At 44.5% G+C, this 17,260-nt stretch overlaps 2 protein-coding genes across 2 annotated transcripts; one reads left to right on the top strand and one right to left on the bottom strand.

Annotated features, from left to right (window-relative positions):
• Nucleotides 1-1,562: 1,562 nt before the first annotated feature.
• Nucleotides 1,563-4,735, top strand: LOC4345032 (cytosolic sulfotransferase 3). Its single transcript, XM_015794077.3, has 2 exons — nt 1,563-2,217; nt 4,053-4,735. Exons 1-2 carry the CDS (start codon nt 1,667-1,669, stop codon nt 4,546-4,548), a joined length of 1,047 nt encoding a protein of 348 aa, XP_015649563.1. The 5' UTR covers nt 1,563-1,666; the 3' UTR covers nt 4,549-4,735.
• Nucleotides 4,736-7,404: 2,669 nt separating this feature from the next.
• Nucleotides 7,405-12,420, bottom strand: LOC4345031 (cytosolic sulfotransferase 1). Its single transcript, XM_015793743.3, has 2 exons — nt 11,745-12,420; nt 7,405-8,229 (listed from the first exon to the last, which is right to left on the bottom strand). Exons 1-2 carry the CDS (start codon nt 12,341-12,343, stop codon nt 7,746-7,748), a joined length of 1,083 nt encoding a protein of 360 aa, XP_015649229.2. The 5' UTR covers nt 12,344-12,420; the 3' UTR covers nt 7,405-7,745.
• Between the last annotated feature and the right edge of the window lie 4,840 nt (nt 12,421-17,260).

Below are 17,260 nucleotides of genomic sequence, written 5' to 3'. Positions count from 1 at the left end.
CGCCCGCCACGGCCGCGGCCCCGCCGCCTGCCGCCCACCACGGCCGCCGCCGCCCGCCGCCGGCCTCGGCCCCATCGGCCTTCGCCCCACCACTCTCCACCGGCCGTGGCCCCGCCGGCCTCCGCCGGGCGCCGCCCCGCCGCCCGCCGAGGCCCCGCCGGCCGCCGGCCTCCGCCGGGCGCCGCCCCGCCGCCCGCCGCGGTCCCGCCGCCCGCCGGCCCGCCGGATGGGAAGGGAAGGAGGGGGGAGGAGGAAGGGGAGAAGGGGGAGGAGAGGAGGAAGGGGAGGAGCTGGAGGAGAGGGGACGAGGAAGAGAGTTAGAGAGGATAGATCTGAGGAGAGGGGGTGAGATTCGATCTGTCTAAGTTATAACTGTGGATGAGAAGATAAGTGATAGGGATTATATACTACGTGTTTAATTTTAGTCCCGGTTGGTATTACCAACCGGGACTAATGATCAAGAGTACCAACCGTGACTAAAATGGTGATATTTAGTCCCGGTTATTGACACCAACCGGGACTAAAGATCCTCGGCCCCCTGACATACATCTGACAGGGTATGAACCAGGACTAAAGATCAAGATCAAAATTTTTATCTTTAGTCCCGGTTCTTTTTGGAACCGGGACTATTGTGGATTTTGCCAGACCGACCAAAGATGGTTTCTCCACCAGTGGAAAGATGAATCCTTTCACTACTTTAGATTTTTTAAATTTTTAGCTAATATTTAACTAAATATACGCTAAACTGTTGTTTCGTTTTGCGTGCAATGAGGAAAGTGTTTTCAACTCCAACTGACGAACACAACCTACAGCTGGAGCTGTGCCAAACGGTATAGATTCTCTATTTTTTGGAGCGGAGTTAGTAGAGCTGCTCCACAAATTTGTACTACGGGGGTGGAGCTAGGTTTTTGCTACTCCACAGCTTCACTCCACCGCAAAAGACCCACTACCCTTTAATTTTTTAGTCTATTTATACCAAAATGCTACTGAACTACCCCTTCCTACCCCATCTCCCGTTCTCGCTCATCCCCATCTTCATCCCTTGACACCGGCGGCGCCGTTGGTGTCGGCAGCGGCAGGCGGTGGTGGCAGGTGTTGGTGGAGTGGCGGCGAGGGCCACGAGCGGCAACGGTGGCGGGAGACGGCACGTGGGCGGTGGAGTGTGGTCGGCGGCGGCAGGGCGAGGTGCGAGAGTAGCGTCGGCTGCGGCAGCAGGCAGGGCCATGCGCGTGCGGTGGCGGAGGCAGTGGGGCGACACCAACCAGGTGTTCAACTAAATGCCAACAAGGGACGTGTTGGTGTGGAGCTAATCAATCTAGCCAAATACTTATATACCCACTTCAGCTCCTATAGGAGCTAGCTATCACTGGAGTTAGAGTTTAAAGTTGGGAGTTGGAGCTTGGAGTCCTACTAAACGGGCCTAAGAATCCGGATAAGAATATTGATCATTCGAGAGCTAGAAATTTTTGGAGAAACTGTGGCCGCTAAAATCTCGTCCAGATAGTGCCTATAGTAACCTGCCAAATAAAGTATTGTAGAGAATCTCATCCGGCTGTCAAGGCCATCTGGCCATGCATACCAAATCTTTTCTCAACAGCAAACCAATATACGGAGTATAGTAAGTACTAGGGTCTTATAAGAGTCGATACTCGCTCTTGCTGCCGCCATGGCGAACAAGGGAGGAGAGCCGGCAGCAAGAGCAGCTGTGCGCCATGGTGGAGGCCCCGTCGCGTTCAAGGACGCTGTCGACGTCGACGCCACGCCGGTGCGCCCTCCGACGGAGCTCGCCGCCGCCGTCTCCGCCCTGCCGGCGGGCGTCTCCTACGGCCAGCCGATGCGCTGCTACGGGGGGACCTGGGTGTTCGAGAGCTGGGCGCAGGGCGTGGTCGCCATGCACCGCGGCGGCCTCGTGCCCCGCGCCGGCGACGTCCTCCTCGCCAGCCTCCCCAAGTCGGGGACGACGTGGCTCAAGGCACTCGCGTTCGCCACCATGGCGCGCCGCGCGTGCCCGCCGCCGGCGAGCCCCGACCACCCGCTCCGCCGCCTCAACCCGCACGACTGCGTGCCCCTCCTCGACAGGCTCTTCGCCGCCGGCCGCGACGCGCTTCTCGACGAGCTGCCGTCGCCGAGGCTCATGTGCACGCACATGCCGCTCTCGCTGCTGCCGCCGGCGGTGGCTGACGGCAACTCCAACACCAAGATCATCTACATTTGCAGGTACCCATAACCATAGCTATAGCTAGCCATCCCTTATTCGTTATATTGTTATTGGTACTCCCTCTATCCCAAAATAAGTGCAGTTTTGCACTATTCACGTTCAACGTTTGATCGTTCGTCTTATTTGAAAACTTTTTATAATTAGTATTTTTATTGCTATTAGATGATAAAATATGAATAATATTTTATGTGTGACTAAATATTTTCAAAATTTTCAAATAAGACATACGGTCAAACGTTGGACACGGATATCCACGGCTGCACTTATTTTGGGACGGAGGTAATATTATTTTACTAAGGGGAATCTTAGTTTTGAATCATATCCGGTCGTTTTCGTTTTTGTACACCAGCCGAAATTTATACATATCAGATTCAAATATTAGCTGCTCTCATCTCAAATCTCATGTGTGAAAACTTTAAACTAATTTTGGAAATGGTATGTATTTCTCCCTTAAAAATGAGTATTTTGCCATATGGCCGTTAAATAGAGATTTTTTATTTCCCAAAGAAAAGCGTTAGGAAGAAAGATGGTACATGACCACGTGCTGTGCTATGTGTGATACAACTGCGTAGTATTATTATGACAGAACGGGACCCTCTACCAAATATGGTGATGTAGCATGTTTCCTATTTGGTTATTGCAGGATCTAGATTAGCTGGTACTTTGTTGTCATTATTTAACATTGTATTTTTCTATAAGTAAAGTACATAAAACCCTACTATTATGGTGTAAGTTACGTAAAACTATAAGGATTTTGATACGTGGCACATCACACCGGATATTATGGTTCTAAAATTTCATAAAACCGTACTATTGAACATTTTGATTTTTGATCAACCACACCTTTTAGTTCTACAATTACAATTTAAATTTTTGAGAATTTTATTCATCATATAAATGTTTTGTCCACTTTTTAAAATCTTGATATAGGAGCACATTAAAATGGTTACACATAATACTTGAGATTATGTGTCACATGCCAAAATCTCTATGGTTTTGTACAACTTGAACCATAATAGGTGGGGTTTTATAGAATCTACTCTTTTCTATACAAGAAGATAAACGCACAATTACAACCATGACCTTGGTAAGAGCCCCTTCAAAGCAAAAAGAAATCCCCTTCCACACCCACTCCCCTCCGTCTGAGAGTCATCCTTGCAGTATTGGTAGATGGTGTCTTTCACTGGTGCCATTATCCTCCTACAAGAGTTCAAGGTGATGAGGTCAAATAATTGGCTTCCCTTTTCCTTATATCCATATCGATGGAGAGGCAGTTCATGTTTTTCTATAGTGTCGCAAGCTTCTAGTCCCTCTGTTCTGAAATATAATTATCTTTGCCCCCTCTTGTATGTCCCAAAATAAGTTCATCTTTGAGTCATCATTGCATTGGATTTTATGAAAGTAGGGGACAAATGCATTAATTGTAATTAGGTAAGTAGGGGACTGATAAAGTAGAGGGTATTCTAGTCTTTTTGCTTTGTATTAGTATGCAAGAGTTCGGTGAAAAACAAACTTATTTTGTCTCCCTTGCAATGAGTCATGATGCTCTAGACCATGGTGCCCTTTGAGAAGTAAAGAGCCCCGTGTCTCGTGTGTTAGCTTGTTGGACTTGTTCAACAACCTCGATCTCTACCCTAGGAAAAAAATATTGTTCTTACATACTTGATCCAAACATTGTCCAAAATTTCATGAATTCGCAAAAGCAAGTCCTGGATACAATATGTATATTTAGAAAGAGAGAAATTGCAAACCAAAATCCAAAACATTTATTCACATAGTATTAACTTTAGTGACAATGAAACATTGCTTTACTCTAGCTTGTTATATTTTGTAGGGACCAGAAAGATAGATTGGTCTCCATCTGGCACTTTCGGAAACGCAATGTGCCAGATCTGTTGCTCCAAGAAGTGTATGAGTCTATATGTGATGGCACTGGGTTTGCTGGTCCTGTCTGGGATCACTTGCTTGGTTACTGGAGGGCAAGCAAAATAGATCTAGGCCGAGTGCTCTTCTTGAAATATGAGGAGGTGCTTCGAGACCCAGTGAACACCGTTAGAGAGCTCGCACAATTTGTCGGGCAGCCATTCTCTGACACAGAGGAAGAAGCTGGCATTGTTGCGGAGATCGTCAAGCTATGTAGCCTAGAGAGTCTAAGGAGCCAGAAAGCCAACAAAGAAGGCATACAAGGTGTGTACATCAAGTTCTCGCACGACTCGTATTTTAGGAAGGGGGTGGAAGGGGACTGGAGGAACCACATGACTCCTAAGATGGGCGAACATCTGGATTCGATTATGCGAGAAAAGTTTGATGGATCGGGGCTCACCATATGATGCGCCATTATGGCCGGGGTTTCATCTTTTAATTTGTAGTCACAGTTTTCAAGCTATGTGTTTCATAATAAAACAAAGCCTCCTAGCCTGTTTGGAGGCTTAACTTTAACTGTTTATGCTTATAAACAGGTACATCTATGACCTATGTAATTTTCGGTGCACCAAATAAAATCCTTCCGATGCTACCCATCGTTTTTGTCAATCACCATAGGCAACCATCTTTTTTGTTAATTATTGTAATTAACCTCTGTTTAGGTAAATGCTGCAGTTACATTCGATCTGTCACTACTATAGGAACTCACTTTTGTGTCAGTTGGGAACCGGTCTTTGGTGTCAAATTCACAACCGGCACCCTTCATGTGACACTGATGTGGAGAATGGTCTAGAAATTGGTGCTTTTGAGATTCCATGAATAAAAAAAATGCTCGATGCATCGGCTCGAATCGAACATATGCTACGAGCCAAGAACACATACAAAAACTGAATGGAAGATTCTCACAAATCCAATGACAATGTATCAGAATCATCCCAGAAATTACACACATAACATTCACGACCTCCCCCCTCAAAGAAAAAAATATTTACAAATCAACACAAGGATGCCTCCATTGCCTCATCCCAGCGGAGACCAAGGCCACCACCACCCATCGGAGGCCAAAGCCACCTTTGCCGCTACTGCTCACCACCACTACTCAGATCCAGAAGACCACAGTCAGATATAAGGGGTGGTGGGAGAGATCAGGGAGGGGAATTTTTTGGGAGGAGGGGTATTGGTTAGTCATGTGGATCGCCACCACCGCTGCTTGTGGGGAGGTGGGGCCGAGGGGAGGATGCTGATGCTGCCCCACCGAGGGGAGGTCACTGTTGCTCGTTGTCGCTCGTCATGGTCGACAGTGATAACTAGGGGAGGGAGGAGGGCAGATCTAGAGGTTCCTGAACTCGGACAATCTAGATATGGCATCGGTGCCACCGCCATCGCCAATGACGATGAATCCGTCTGCGGGAACTGAGGCTGTGGCCATGGTGAGAGGATAACCTAATGGCTTGTTCGCCGCAATCGTCGTGTCACTGGGAGAGGCAGGCTGCCGCCTTTACGTGTTGGGGTGTCATCGTAGCGTCGCAGGCTAGGATGCTGAGAGGTGGAGAGGAGTAAAGAGTGAGAGACAATGAGAGAAAAGATGAAGATTATCTTAGGTGGAGGCTTAGAGGGTTTGAGAGAGACGGATATAAGAAAGGAATGGACGAGGTCACGAGGAGATATGGCGTATGTCTATGTGATTTTTTTTCCGCTGGTGCTGCTGCTCCAATAATGTGCCAAAAAACCTAGCACATATGACATCTTTATTTGTACTGCTTTTATTAAAGAAAATCAGGCACTTGTATTATACGTGTTGGTTTTTAGAAAAATTGGCACGTTATAGGTGTTGATTTTTAATTTAAGAATTTACGAAGGATAGGAAAGGCCTTGTAGATAGAGGATGTCCCCAATTTGTGGTTTTCTAGTAGTGTGTTCTAGGGATCTTGCAGCGTATGCTGGAGCTTGTAACTAGCTTAATTACCACCGTACTTCCTCCGTTCCACTTCGATCATCATTTTTTTCTCTCTCTCATTTTTGTATTTGATGTATTTATTTTGGAGCATGTTAAAAAAGGTTTACCATAATACATCTTGATTTGTCATCTAAATCAGCAGTTTTAGCTATATCCACGCACATGTGCCAAATTAATTACATGTGCCAAATTACTAGAACAAATCCTGTAACACACACATGCCAATTTGATACACAAATCCACGAACAGTATGCAAACAGCTGCTTTGCCTCCACACAATTAGTAAGAATAAAAACATAGCTCATGAAAATTTAGATCTAGCTATCAGTGAAAATGGGAAAAATAGAAGCCCCAACTCAGCGGAGGCGCAATGACATGTTCTTCATGTAGGCTGCGAGCAGTATATACTCCCTCCATCCCATAAAAAACCAAATCTAATACTGGATATACTTCCTCCATCCCATAAAAACCAAATCTAATACGGGATATGACACATTTTAGTACAACGAATCTGAATGTATCACATCCAGTCTTAGGTTCGTTTTATTTTGGACGGGAGGAGTATTTTTTTTAAGAAGGATATTTTTTACCCGGATTCTGCATCCAACCGGATATATGCAGCCTTTTTAAATTAGGAACTTAGCCTATCAAATAAGGAACTTGCCCTCTAATAACTCAATCTAAAATTCGCTCATATGGAAATTTGAAGTTAGGACCTTGGGTGCTACTCAGATCACTGCAACCACTAGGCTATATGCCCTTTCACGGACGGGAGGAGTATATATCATCTCCATATTAATTGCAGATGTGTGAATTAATTAATTACTTCCCTCCCTCCCTTAAGATGACTCATCATATGGGGCTTGGGCAATAACACTAGCATACTTAGTAATCTATATTAAATTTATAAATCCTGTATAAACTTATAGGATTTATAGGATTTATAGGATTTATGACTTCATAAACAAGTACATGGATATGGCATAAAGGCTTCCATTGTCGAAGACCTGGTCCTTTATTCTTCTCAAAAGAAAGAATTAGAGGTTGAATTTTTCTAGCTTATATTTCAATGAACAGTATACTGGATTGATTGTTGACATTACACTTAGTTAGTTTAGTCATCTTGAATTGGGAAATATATATGAAGTTAGTTGAATTCTTAAGTAAGCTGAAACAGTTTGCCTTAATTTACTAAATTTGTCTTAGGGTGCAGTAATCATTGATGATAGACTTCTAGAAAGCATTTTATATAGTATGCGCATCTCTCCAAAGCAAATGATATCCACAGCCATCTTGCAGCAATGTGTGGGGAATCATTATGTATTTATGCCAGATAGCTAGTCCATTATCCCATTACATCAGTAACCAGAGTAACTCTAACAATTACCAAAATACAAGCTACATTGTGATTAACCGAATTAGGGAAATTACAATTAAAGGGTTTTCCTTGGTGCCCTGGAAATTACAAAGTTATAACCGTTTTACAAGCATAAAAGGTTACAGACTATACTTCCAAACAACACCATTATTTCAATACATGGAGAAAAGGTTCAACAAGAAAAAAAACAATCCAACGTTTTTTGCGTACTACTATATATTGTTAAGCATAAATTAAAAGACGAAACACACGTAAAACTAAATGCATATTCAGATAGTGAGTCCTGACCCATCAAACTTGTCCCGGAGAATCGCATCCAGACGTCTTCCCATCTCAGGGGTCATGTGGCTCGTCCAACCCCCTGCCACCCCCTTCCGGAAATACGAGTCGTGAGAGAACTTGATGAACACACCTTGGGCGCCTTCCTTGTTGGCCTTCTGGCTCATGAGATTCTCCATGCTACAGAGCTCTACGATCTCCGTGACAACACCAGCTTCTTCCTCGGAGCTAGTGAATGGCTGCCCGACGAACTCGGCTAGCTCCCTGATGCTGTCTGTTGGGTCTTGAAGCAGCCGCTCATATCTAAGGAAGAGCACCCTGCTTGGGTTCGCTTTGCTTGCCCTCCAGTACTCGAGAATGTGATTCCAAACAGGGCCCCCGAAGCATGTGCCCTCGCAGAAGGACTCGTACAGATTTTGTAGCCCATTGCGCTTCAGGAAGTGCCACATGGAGACCAATGCATCCTTCTGATCCCTGCACATGTACATTTATATGTTTTGACAGCTCCTTCTTTTTTATTGCAAAAAAAAGGAATAAGACTTAACAATGGTGTTTTAACAAATAGCAAAATCGAAAAACTACGTAACTACAGTTCAAACCTGGTTACCACCTAGCTAGTTATTGCATTGGACGAAGATTATGAGGCATATCTGTATTTTGGGGTACCTAGCTCAATTAAGGCTGGACATTATATGTTAAACTTTAATTTGTCTTTAGATCGATCGATGTGCTCTTTTTTTAATTACACATGGCATGCTGCAGTGATTATATTATAGTGTTCGATGTGTGTGCTCTAATACTTTATTCACGATGCAATTATCAAATTGTGGTTTGGATTTTTGATGAATGATAGGAGTAAAACATTGTTGATCATGATGTGTTCCATGAAAACGATGAACATATATCATATGAGAATTATATTTGTCACAAGCAACTTGTTAATTTTTGCCTTTTTATGTCTTTCAGTGATCTAGGTTCTTCGCACATGCACCAAGCAAAATTTGAAAATGGTGGTATTATTCCATCCCACTTGTTTACATTAACAATCTTAGTTAATTATCACTTCATCATGGTACAAATATAATGGGCCGCAAATTGAATATTATATATATCGACATGTCTATCTATATATACCACACACATATACAGAAAGAGAAAGAGAGAGTATGTGTATAAGATCTTATGTATTTACTCCCGGTCTGTTGATGAGAGAGATTAAAGAGGAATATATGTGCCCAAATTATGGCTATATATAGAGGTTGTTTAATTATATACACCCTCCATTTGATATATAAGTAGTTTGACTTTTTTATTAGTCAAATTTCTTTAGGTCACATTTATAACATTAAATTAGTTTTATTAAATTTAACATTGAATATATTTTGATAATATGTTTGTTTTATATTAGAAATATATATATATATATATATATATATATATATATACACACACACACTTATAAACTTAATAAAGCTTAAGAGAGTTTAACTAATAAAAAAATCAAACAACTTACTCCCTCCGTTTCAAAATATTTGACACCGTTGACTTTTTAGCACATGTTTGACCGTTCGTCTTATTTAAAAATTTTGTGAAATATGTAAAACTATATGTGTATATGAAAGTATACTTAACAATGAAATAAATGATATGAAAAGAATAAATACTTATTTAAATTTTTTGAATAAGACGAATAGTTAAACACGTACTTAAAAAAATCAACGATGTCAAACATTTTGAAACGGGGGGAGTATAATATAAAAAGTGTGGTGTGTATCTGTCCGATTAATTACCTGAAGGACACACAGTAGCTAGCAACTTTGGTCGAGCTAGCCCATGCATATATCAGTCCCATTCCGTCGACCGTCCTTATTGTAGCTAACAAATATCCGGTACACCTAATTGATATGACAACACCCAGTCACCTACTTCCACGTTAATTGTCCAATTCTATCACGTAGCTAGCACAAGTACGCCTTGCGCTGTACTAACACTACTACAATACCCTCCAGTCGCTCTCTCCCTCCCCGTTCTCTCTCTCTCTCTCCCCCTCATCATATTTTGTTTGCACATATATATAATAACGACATGATTCTATATATTCTTCTCTGCCCATTGTTATTCATCACAGAAATCACAATTATTAACACTACTACAATACCCCTTATTGATATCGATTCATAGGTGTCGGTCGACATTTAAAACCGTTACCTACGGATATTTTCTCACATTTGCACGATGAAAAAAATATAGAACATACACCTTTGAGTAATATAAATGTCAGTTCTAAAGAAAAAATCAGCATAATATTTTCAAATGAACTAGGACCTATAATATATTGTAATATATTGTAGGTACTGGTTAATAATTAAAAAAGAACCTATAATATATTATATGAACTGATTTTTTAATTAACTATTACCCATAAAATTGACGGAGCCAAGCCACTTTCTTATCCACATCTTTCACACATCTATCCTCACATTTTCTCCCTACTTTTCTCCCTACCCCGTACTCCTTGTCCACATCTTTTGCACATCCCCACCACACGGGCCTTTCCTCCTCATCCATCTTCGTCCGCCGCCACTCCTCCCTCCTCTGCCTCCTCTTCCTCTCCCTGGTGACGCCCCTCCAAGTAATTCTGCCCCTCCTCCTCACCACTACCTCTAAGCCATGCTAGATCCGGCCGCCTGGAGGTCGGGGTCCGCCGAATCCGGCTACCACGCAGCAGTAGCACCGCTAGAAGGACCTGTCAACGTGGAACTCGCTGGTGGCACCGGGGCCGAGAATATCGACGAGGACAGCGCCGGCGTCAGAGCCAATGCCGAGGATAGACAAGCGGCGTACGGAGAAGAGTGGCTTCTGCCCCGTCGCAGCGCCATCCACGAGTAACCCGTCCTAGCGGTGGTGTAGGCTGGGGCAGCGGCGGTGGACGGTGAGCACGGGCTTGAGCAGCGCAAGGTCCCGTGCCGCTGCACACCCTGCCGGGCCTGTACATCTCCACCTTGAACGTCATCATCTGGATCCATCCTCCTTAAGGGGATCAAGCGGGAGCAGCACCGGTTTGTCGAGAGGCAGCAACTGCGATGATTTATTTTATTCTCCTCTCTGTGTATTCTCTATTGTTCTTTGATATTGATTTTGTATCTTAGTGTTGATTTCGTAATTGTGTTATTGGATGTGATGAGGGGATCTTATAGGAATGGTTCTTGGATGGGGATCAGTAGCTGCTCGATGTCGAGCAACCTTGCTTTATTTGTTCCTCACACCGGTGTTAGGTGGTAAGAACCGACACCTATGCGCAACTGCATAGGTGCCGACTACGGAAACCGATACCTATGACCAGTTTCTAACCGGTACCTATGACAGTTCAAGCAATATTGTAATAAGGGCATCAGGAAGGCACGGTTCTCATTGTTCCCTGTGGTATATCTATCTGTTTGCAAAGTTATCCTTATTTCATAGATAAGAGGTGTAACAATGATATATTATAACCTAAACTTAAAGTAATTTTACAAATACCATGAAATAATTTAATTAACAATTGGTAAAAAAAACAAAGTGAAATGCAAAAATAAAGTAAATCTATATACTACTACAATATATTTTTGTAGTTAAAATGAACTAAAATCGAACACATTAACATGGCACTACAAATTTATGATTAGCAATTAATGCATAATTTTAGGTGTTTGGAATTTTCAAATTTTCATGTGCCTAATATCTAGCTTTTAATATCCGGCACATTTGAGTTTAGACTTAATATTTGAATTCGGTATGAATTTTTTGCATTGTGGCCTACATAAGGATTTTGCGAAAGATGTAGCATCATTTTTTTTGTCCTATTAATTCAATCACTTTATTTTATTACCATTTACTCCACAATTGGTTATCTTCCTCATGTCATGTGTAAGTTAATAAACTAAGCCAGTATATAGGAGTACTTGCTAGCCAGTGTCCTCAAACTTTATCACGCACAAAGTCCCGGATACCTGCAAATGTAGATGATCTTACAGCCGGAGCTACCGTCGGCCACCGTCGCCGGCAGCAGCGACAGCGGCATGTGCGTGCACATCAGCCTCGGCGACGGCAGCTCGTCGAGAACCGCGTCGCGGCCGGGGGCGAAGAGCCTGTCGACGAGGGGCACGCAGTCGTGCGGGTTGAGGCGGCGGAGCGGGTGGTCGGGGCTCGCCGGCGGGTGCGCCGCCCGCGCCATGACGGCGAACGCGAGCGCCTTGAGCCACGTCGTCCCCGACTTGGGGAGGCTGGCGAGGAGGACGTCGCCGTCGGCGCGGGGCACGAGGCCGCCGCCGCCGCGCTGCATGGCGACCGCGCCGCGCGCCCAGGCGTCGAGCACCCAGTACCCCTGGTGCTGTCGCAGCTTCAGGTTGTGGAAGACGCGCGCCGGCATGGCGGACACGGCGGCGTCGTGCTCCGTGGGAGGGCGCACCGGGATGGCGTCGGCGTCGGCGGCGTCCTTGAACGCGACGGGCCCCAGCCCCGCGGCGGCGCCCCGCCCGTCGCGCGACGTCGCCGGCGCCGGCGCCGCTCCTCCTCCCGATGCCAGCATTACTTCTCCCGTGCTACCCATAGGCGGGATGGATGGCCAGTGTCGATGGAGTGAGCACGTAGAGTCTCATATATATAGCTGCTCCAGAGGAAAATTATGCGTTTTGGCCCCTGCAAAATTAGACGGGATTGCTAAAATTATGACACCATGCATATATTTTTCACTTAATTTTAGTCTTTTTATGTGATTACTCTCTTTCCTATATATATATATATCTTCTATATACTCTTTTAAGTTGATAATAATAAATTATTTTTTAATTCTAATTCTTTTATGTTAGAATAATTGGGCTAGGCCCAATTTATTCTATTAAATCTCAAAGGCCCATAATAAATGTTAAGGATAATAATACCACCTCAGGATTTAAGCGAGAAATATCTCAACCTAAATAGGGAGTTATTAGAGGCTCCCTGTTGACCAGTTGAGGTGGGGGTCAGAATGCCACACGCGCGCGCGCGCGGGCCGTGGGCGAGGCGTGGCTGGCGGCGTGCGTGCGTCACGTCACGTCGCTATCCTTTTGCAGCCACTAACCCACGTTCCCACGATTCCCTCCGTGCCTGAGTTGCTCTCTCGCTTCCCCGCTTCTGATCTCTTGCACGCACGAGAGATTGGCCTGAGATCTACACCGGGTAGGCGGGTGATCAGGTTTTTGGGGAGTGCCTCCCGCACGACTGCTCATCGCCATGTCTAGAGTTGCTGCCGCCTCTGTTGGCGGAGGTGATACGCCGCCGCCGACAGGAGCTGGTGCGCCAGGAGGAGGTGCCGTGAACGACTACAACAACGGAGGCAATTCTGCCTCACCATCCAGCGGAGGGCCATTCTCGGGGTATAATCTTCTCCTATACTATGTGCTTGTTCCTGTTCTACATGATGCCTCTAGCATGTTATCGCGTTACTGGTATGTTCCTGTTCTCGACATTCATGATGCGCATAGTATGCTACTGGTTATGTTAAGATCACCCTACACTACTTATGCCATGATCATTGTTTCTTTTTCTTGGATTAAAATATGCCGATTAATGACTATATTTCCAACAATCCAAAAACCTGATAGGTCATTTTCGGTAGTTGGCTTTGCTGCTGCACTGAAACCACATGCTTTTGATGGTTCAAACTATAAGAGATGGAAAGCACGTGCACTATTGTGGTAGACAGCGATGCAGTGCTTCTATGTTTCACGGGGCAAACGAAGTGAACCACCTCTTTCTCCTGAGGAAGAGGCTAAGTTCGAGGCTTCGGATTGCCTGTTCCGTGGAGCATTGATCAGTGTACTCGCTGACAACATAGTGGACGTGTACATGCACATGCCTTCTGGGAAGGACATGTGGGATGCACTCGAGGCCAAGTTCGGAGTCTCTGACGCCGGCAGTGAGCTGTATGTCATGGAGCAGTTCTATGACTACAAGATGGTCGATGACCGTTCTGTAGTAGAACAAGCTCATGAGATTCAGATGCTGGCTAAGGAACTTGAGAACAACAACTGTGAGTTGCCGGACAAGTTTGTGGCGGGTGGCATTATTGCCAAACTACCACCTTCTTGGTCGGACTTTGCCACTTCTCTAAAGCACAAGAGACAAGAGTTCAGTGTTCCTGATCTCATTGGCTCTTTGGGTGTTGAGGAGAAGGCGAGGGCAAAGGACATCCGGGGCAAAAAGGTTGAGGGAGGTTCTAGTGCCAATATGGTACAGAAGAAGAACCCTCATGCATCCCACAACAACAAGAAAGTCAAGCCTGATGTCAAACCCAAGGCTGCAACCAATTTTAAGAAGAAAGGCAAGGGAAAGGCAAAAGGAGACTGCTTTGTGTGTGGCAAGTCTGGGCATTGGGCCAAGGACTGTCCTGAGCGCAAAGACAGGAAGTCTGCCAACATGATCATTAGCGAGGGCGGAGGAACATCGGGGTACGGTAAAATATTACCTACAGTTCTCTCTGTTTTTCATTCACCTGATTGGTGGGTGGATACTGGTGCTAATATTCATGTATGTGCTGACATTTCTCTGTTTTCTTCTTATCAGGTCGGGAGAGGTTCCTCCTTGTTGATGGGAAACGGGTCGCTTGCGGCTGTTCATGGTGTTGGTACGGTCGATCTGAAGTTTACTTCGGGAAAGACCGTGCAGCTGAAGAACGTGCAGCATGTCCCTTCAATAAAGAAGAATCTAGTTAGCGGCTCTCTATTGTGTAGAGAAGGTTTTAGACTTGTGTTTGAGTCCAATAAATGTGTCGTATCTAAATATGGGACTTTTGTTGGAAAAGGTTATGACAGCGGAGGCTTGTTCCGCTTTTCTTTGAATGACATGTGTAATAATCATAATGCTGTGAACCATATTAGCGAGAATGATGAGTCTAATGTGTGGCATTCGCGACTCTGTCATGTGAATTTCGGTTGTATGACGCGCTTAGCTAACATGAGTTTAATTCCAAAATTCACTTTGGTCAAAGGTTCCAAGTGCCATACTTATGTTCAATCGAAACAACCTCGCAAGCCTCACAAGGCATCTGAGGCGAGGAATTTGGCACCTCTAGAACTTGTTCATTCCGATTTGTGCGAAATGAACGGCGTGTTGACTAAAGGGGGAAAGAAATATTTCATGACACTGATAGATGATTGCACTAGATTTTGCTATGTGTATCTATTGAAAACAAAGGATGAGGCATTGCATTACTTTAAAATCTATAAAGCTGAGGTAGAAAACCAACTTGAAAGGAAAATCAAACGGTTGAGGTCTGATAGAGGTGGGGAGTATTTTTCCAATGAGTTTGCATCTTTTTGCGAAGAGTTTGGAATTATTCATGAGATGACGCCTCCCTATTCACCCCAATCAAATGGGGTGGCCGAAAGAAAGAACCGTACTCTAACTGAGATGGTGAATGCCATGTTAGACACTGCGGGGCTTTCGAAGGAATGGTGGGGTGAGGCAGTTTTGACTGCGTGTCATGTCCTGAATAAAATTCCAATGAAGCATAAGGAAGTAACACCATTCGAGGAATGGGAAAGGAAGAAATTAAATCTCTCATACCTACGAACATGGGGCTGTTTGGCCAAGGTAAATGTACCTATAGTCAAAAAGCGGAAACTTGGACAAAAAACCGTTGATTGCGTGTTTCTTGGTTATGCTATCCACAGTGTGGGTTATAGATTCTTAATAGTAAACTCTGGAGTACCCGACATGCATGCTGGTACAATTTTTGAGTCCAGAGATGCTACATTCTTTGAGAATGAATTTCCTATGAAATATACACCTAGCACTTCTAGTAAAGAAACTGTCATGCCCCATGAGCACTTTGCACCGATAGAACACAATGATGAAACGCCTGAGGAAAATCCTGAGGAGGACAACATTGTAGATACTCGCAAGAGTAAGAGACAAAGGGTTGCAAAATCCTTTGGAGATGACTACATTGTATACCTCGTGGATGACACCCCAAGAACCATAGAAGAGGCATATTCATCTCCTGACGCTGACTACTGGAAGGAAGCAGTACGCAGTGAAATGGACTCGATTATGTCTAATGGTACTTGGGAAGTCGTTGAGCGTCCATATGGGTGCAAGCCCGTAGGATGCAAATGGGTTTTCAAGAAAAAGCTTAGGCCTAATGGTACAATCGAAAAGTACAAGGCAAGGCTTGTGGCCAAGGGTTATACCCAAAAGGAAGGCGAGGATTTCTTCGACACATATTCACCAGTTGCTCGCTTGACTACGATTCGAGTACTACTTGCTCTGGCAGCCTCTCATGGTCTTCTCGTCCATCAGATGGACGTTAAGACAGCTTTCCTAAACAGAGAGCTGGAGGAGGAGATCTATATGGATCAACCAGACGGGTATGTACTAGAAGGTCAGGAGGGAATGGTGTGTAAACTATTGAAATCCTTGTATGGCCTCAAGCAAGCACCTAAGCAATGGCATGAGAAGTTTGACATCACGCTTACATCTGCAGGCTTTGTTGTGAACGAAGCTGACAAATGTGTATACTATCGCTATGGTGGGGGAGAAGGGGTGATCTTGTGCTTGTATGTCGATGACATACTGATCTTTGGGACCAGCCTTAATGTGATTGAGGAGGTCAAAGACTATCTGTCTAAGAATTTTGAAATGAAGGATTTGGGAGAGGCTGATGTTATTCTTAACATCAAACTACAAAGAGGAGATGAGTGTGGGATTACACTTGTGCAATCCCACTATGTGGACAAGGTTTTGAGTCTCTTTGGATATAGTGACTGCAAGCCAGCTCCTACTCCTGATGATCCCAGCGTGCTATTCAGGAAAAACCGAAGAATAGCAAGGGATCAGCTGAGATACTCTCAAATCATTGGTTCATTGATGTACTTGGCTAGCGCAACGAGGCCTGACATCTCATTTGCTGTAAGCAAGCTGAGCCGGTTTGTCTCAAATCCGGGAGATGATCATTGGCAGGCTCTGGAAAGAGTAATGCGCTATCTAAAGGGCACTATGAGCTATGGAATTCACTATACCGGGTATCCAAAAGTACTAGAAGGGTATAGTGACTCAAACTGGATATCTGATGCTGATGAGATAAAAGCCACAAGTGGATATGTGTTCACACTTGGAGGTGGCGCTGTTTCCTGGAAGTCTTGCAAGCAGACCATCTTAACGAGGTCAACAATGGAAGCAGAACTTACAGCACTAGATACTGCGACAGTTGAGGCCGAGTGGCTTCGTGAACTCCTGATGGATTTGCCGGTGGTTGAAAAACCAGTGCCAGCTATCCTAATGAACTGCGATAATCAAACAGTGATTATTAAAGTGAACAGTTCAAAGGACAACATGAAGTCATCTAGACACATCAAGAGAAGACTGAAATATGTCAGAAAGCAGAAAAACTCCGGAGTGATAGCATTGGACTATGTCCAAACGGCTAGAAATCTGGCAGATCAGTTTACCAAGGGGCTACCACGTAATGTGATAGACAGTGCATCGA

The sequence above is a fragment of the Oryza sativa genome, chromosome 8, assembly GCF_034140825.1.
Source record: "Oryza sativa Japonica Group chromosome 8, ASM3414082v1".
Classification (NCBI taxonomy): Eukaryota; Viridiplantae; Streptophyta; class Magnoliopsida; order Poales; family Poaceae; genus Oryza; species Oryza sativa.
This window is presented reverse-complemented; position numbering and strand designations above follow the sequence as displayed.